This window comes from Crocuta crocuta, unplaced genomic scaffold (assembly GCF_008692635.1).
Source record: "Crocuta crocuta isolate KB4526 unplaced genomic scaffold, BGI_CrCroc_1.0 scaffold16, whole genome shotgun sequence".
Taxonomy (NCBI): domain Eukaryota; kingdom Metazoa; phylum Chordata; class Mammalia; order Carnivora; family Hyaenidae; genus Crocuta; species Crocuta crocuta.
Window position 1 is genome coordinate 12,468,657 of NW_027531893.1, and position 3,352 is coordinate 12,472,008.

The following is a 3,352-nucleotide window of genomic DNA, read 5'->3' on the forward strand; positions in this document are numbered from 1 at the left end:
AAGTCGGACGTGGAGATCAACTACTCGCTCATCGAGGTGAGCGCCCGCCCCGCGGCCGGGGCGCGAGCTCGCTGTGTGACCCTGAGCCAGTCGCTCGACTTGTCTGGGCTGCGGTGGCCTCGCCTCAGACACCAGGCTGTTGCACCTGCCCCACGTTCTAGGAGTCCTTGCCTCCTTGAAGACTCCGCTCTCCGCGGGCTCTCCACCATCCCATACCCTCCCCGTCGCACTGGGGTGGGGGTTCCTATCGTGGGGTCAGCTTCGGAGTGGGGGTGGGGGCCTAGAGGCATGTGTGCAAAAGGGGTGTGAGAGACATTTTTGGTTGACGATGCTGGTGGTTCATAGCTTTTATCCGGTTACTCAAAACGAAGGATCCCCCAGATGAAGACCCCAGGCTCTTCAGAACTCAAATTCCGGAAACCCAGAATCCAGATCCAGGATAATAGGGAACTCTGACCGTCCCCAGAATCCAGGCCCCAGATCTCTTAAAACCCAGTCTCAGCGGGACCCAGACCCCCTGAAACTTAAGAGTTCTTGCAACCCGTATTCCAAAACCTAGAGACTGCAAGTCTTTATCCCCTTGCCCCACATCTCAGAGCCCCGAGACGTTCTAATCTATTCCTCCAACCCCCCCATCCCCACCATGGATGCTTCTAGACGGCATTGATTCCCATCCGAAAGATCTTGACCGGGTAGATCTCTGTTGGCCTCTCTGGGGCTGGGAATATGTGATTTTAACCTTTCCCGGTGCCCCCCACCCTGAGATGCCTTTTCCTATGAAAATGGAGAGTTGTCAGCTGCCCTGATTGCCTTTCTGGGTAGTTGCTGGAATTAGGCTAGAGATTTGTGCTGAAGCCTTTTTGATTAAGTTGTAAATCCCAGGCAGTTACATGATTATCAGTCCAGTGGGATTATGACCCAGAAAGCTTTTGTGAAGAGGAAGGTCACTTGTCAGGATAGATGGGAGGGGACCTGAGGGAGAGGTGGCCTCTGTCTTTGGAAGGTACTGATGATGGGTCAGGGGAAGGGGGTTGGAGAGAGAGAGAAAAGGAAGAGGCTGTTAGCTGGCAAAGAGAAGGGACTTTGGGGGAGACTAAGACCCCAAAGGCTGACAAAAAGCACATTTGGGCCAGTCCGTTGCTGGCAGCTGAAGGGCTGTGGTGAATGAATGAACCAGTCAGTATGTTCTACAAATCTGGTTGCTGGGGTGGGTTTGGGGAGGGGTAGAAAATAGATTCCACACCCCACTGGGTCTGTCAACCTGGCCTTGTTCCAAATCCAAGTTTTTGTTCCTGGAGGATGGTTTTGAGACAGAACCCACGGAATCCAGCACCGTGTATTTCCTGAAGAAAATAATGATCTCCTTCAAGACTCCTCTGCCTGTGGCTTCTCTGCCATTTTTTATCCTAAGTCAGGTGTTTCGTGAGGCTACCCACGCGCAGTGGCAGGATTCTTAGGGCTCTGCTGGGTGCTTGTGCCACCTCCTGGAGTGTCTCCCAGTGTGTGGGCACAGGCCAGTTCAGGAGCCGCTTTGCAAGGTTTTTTGCAACTTAGTTTCCTGGGGCTCCCAGAGAAAAGTGAAGCAGAGAGATGTTAGTAATACCACATAGTCATATGGCAAAGTCATAAGAATACTTTTTTTGAGCCATGCTGTCTGCCAGGTGCTTAATACGCCTAGAGGTGAATCTGCATTATCACCACAAAGGGGAATGGCTCTTTTCTTAGCCATGAAGAAACTGGACCTCAGGAGGTTAAATGACTTGCCCAAGGCCATGCAGTATGTGGAAAACCCAGATGTTGCTTGACTATCTTAAAAGGTTAACAGATTGTATTTGGAAATGCCCAGGATGCAGTAACTTTAGAGAGCCCTTGAAAAGACACGTATTAAGTGCCTTTCGATTTATTTTTGGCCAAGAATGAAAATAAAAGAGGAGATTAAAAATTCCTAGATGAGTGTTACTCCCAAGTATTGGAAATCATTTGAAGAGAATACAGATCCCTGACACCCCCCCCCCCGCCCCTCNAAGGCCTTCTAGTTTAGAAACAGAAGTGGGGCTTGGGGATTGCATTTTAATAAGCACCTTATTAACAGCAAATTGGAATATTTGTTTCGGATCCATAGGGACAGCCACTAAAAATTCACTATTGAAAAATGTGACTTTGAGGGGTAGTCCTTAGAGGGTTTCTAACCTGAAAAATACATAATCACACGGTTTTATGGACACTTTGTCTTATTTCTCTCTGTAACGCCTGGTGTTCATCGCAGCACATAGTAGGTCTGCAGGAAATTAAATACATGTTGACCGAGTGCGTTGTGGTGTAATGTATGTAGCTAATCCTCAAAGACGATATTATGACTTCTTTTCTTGCTTTCTAGATAAAGTTGTACACCAAGCACGGGACTTTGAAATACCAGACAGACTGTGCCCCTAATAATGGTTACTTTATGATCCCCTTGTACGATAAGGTAAGAGAGACTACTGTAGTTGCTTACGATGGGAAGTAGTGTGGCCCACGGGACCGCACTAACCGAACAGCCTTTATTTATTTAGCACGTGAGCAAATGCTCGCCTGTTTTGTAAATTGTAAGTGGAATCTGACAGTCCTGGCCCAATTTCGAGGGAGACCATTTATAAACCGGTTTGATCGAGTACAAACCCAATAGTGCCTCTCCGTGTCTGCAGGTACATCTGGCGATGTCCAGAGACATTTTTGGTTGTCACACCTGTTTGGGGTTGGGGGAGTGTGACATTACCTAGTGAGCAGAGGCCAGAAAGGAACCTGAGCCTGCTGCACAGGACAGACCAAAGGTCAGCAGTGCCAGCGCCGAGAAACCTTGACTTAATGGAATTCTTTATTTGCAAGCAGCTTAAAACAGTGTTTAAAAAAACTATACAAGTGATAGGCGAGCTTATGAGCTTTGTGGAAAACGACAAAACAAGGTCTTTAGAAGTATATGAGGTACATTTGTCCATCTTGCCCCCAATTTTTCATCCCTCTGTAGTGATCACCACTGATAAAAGTATTGGTGTGTATCCTAAGAGACTATTTTTTCTGTATTATAATTATAAAGGGGCACCTCGGTGGCTCAGTCGGTTAAGCATCCAACTTCAGCTCAGGTCGTGACCTTAGACTTCGAGGGTTCCAACCCTGCGTGCAGCTCTGTGATGACAGCTTGGAGCCTGGAGCCTGCTTCATATTCTTTGTCCCCCTCTATCTCTGCCTCTCCCCCGCTATGCACTTTCTCTCTCTCAAAAATAATAAACATTAAGCAAAAAATATTGTAAAGTTGCCCACACAGGTGCATGTGTGCATCCCCGCCCACCCACACCCCACCCCCACACCCTACCCC

The 3,352-nt window shown here is 48.2% G+C and overlaps 1 protein-coding gene across 1 annotated transcript in view; it reads left to right on the forward strand.

The window, feature by feature from the left end:
- Nucleotides 1-3,352, forward strand: part of LOC144239194 (BOS complex subunit NOMO1) — a 57,220-nt gene that overhangs the window by 297 nt on the left and 53,571 nt on the right. Inside the window, exons 2-3 of the mRNA XM_077773195.1 lie at nucleotides 4-36; nucleotides 2,378-2,467. Of these exons, the coding sequence (XP_077629321.1) occupies nucleotides 4-36; nucleotides 2,378-2,467 (123 nt within the window). The remainder of the gene's footprint in view (nucleotides 1-3; nucleotides 37-2,377; nucleotides 2,468-3,352) is intronic.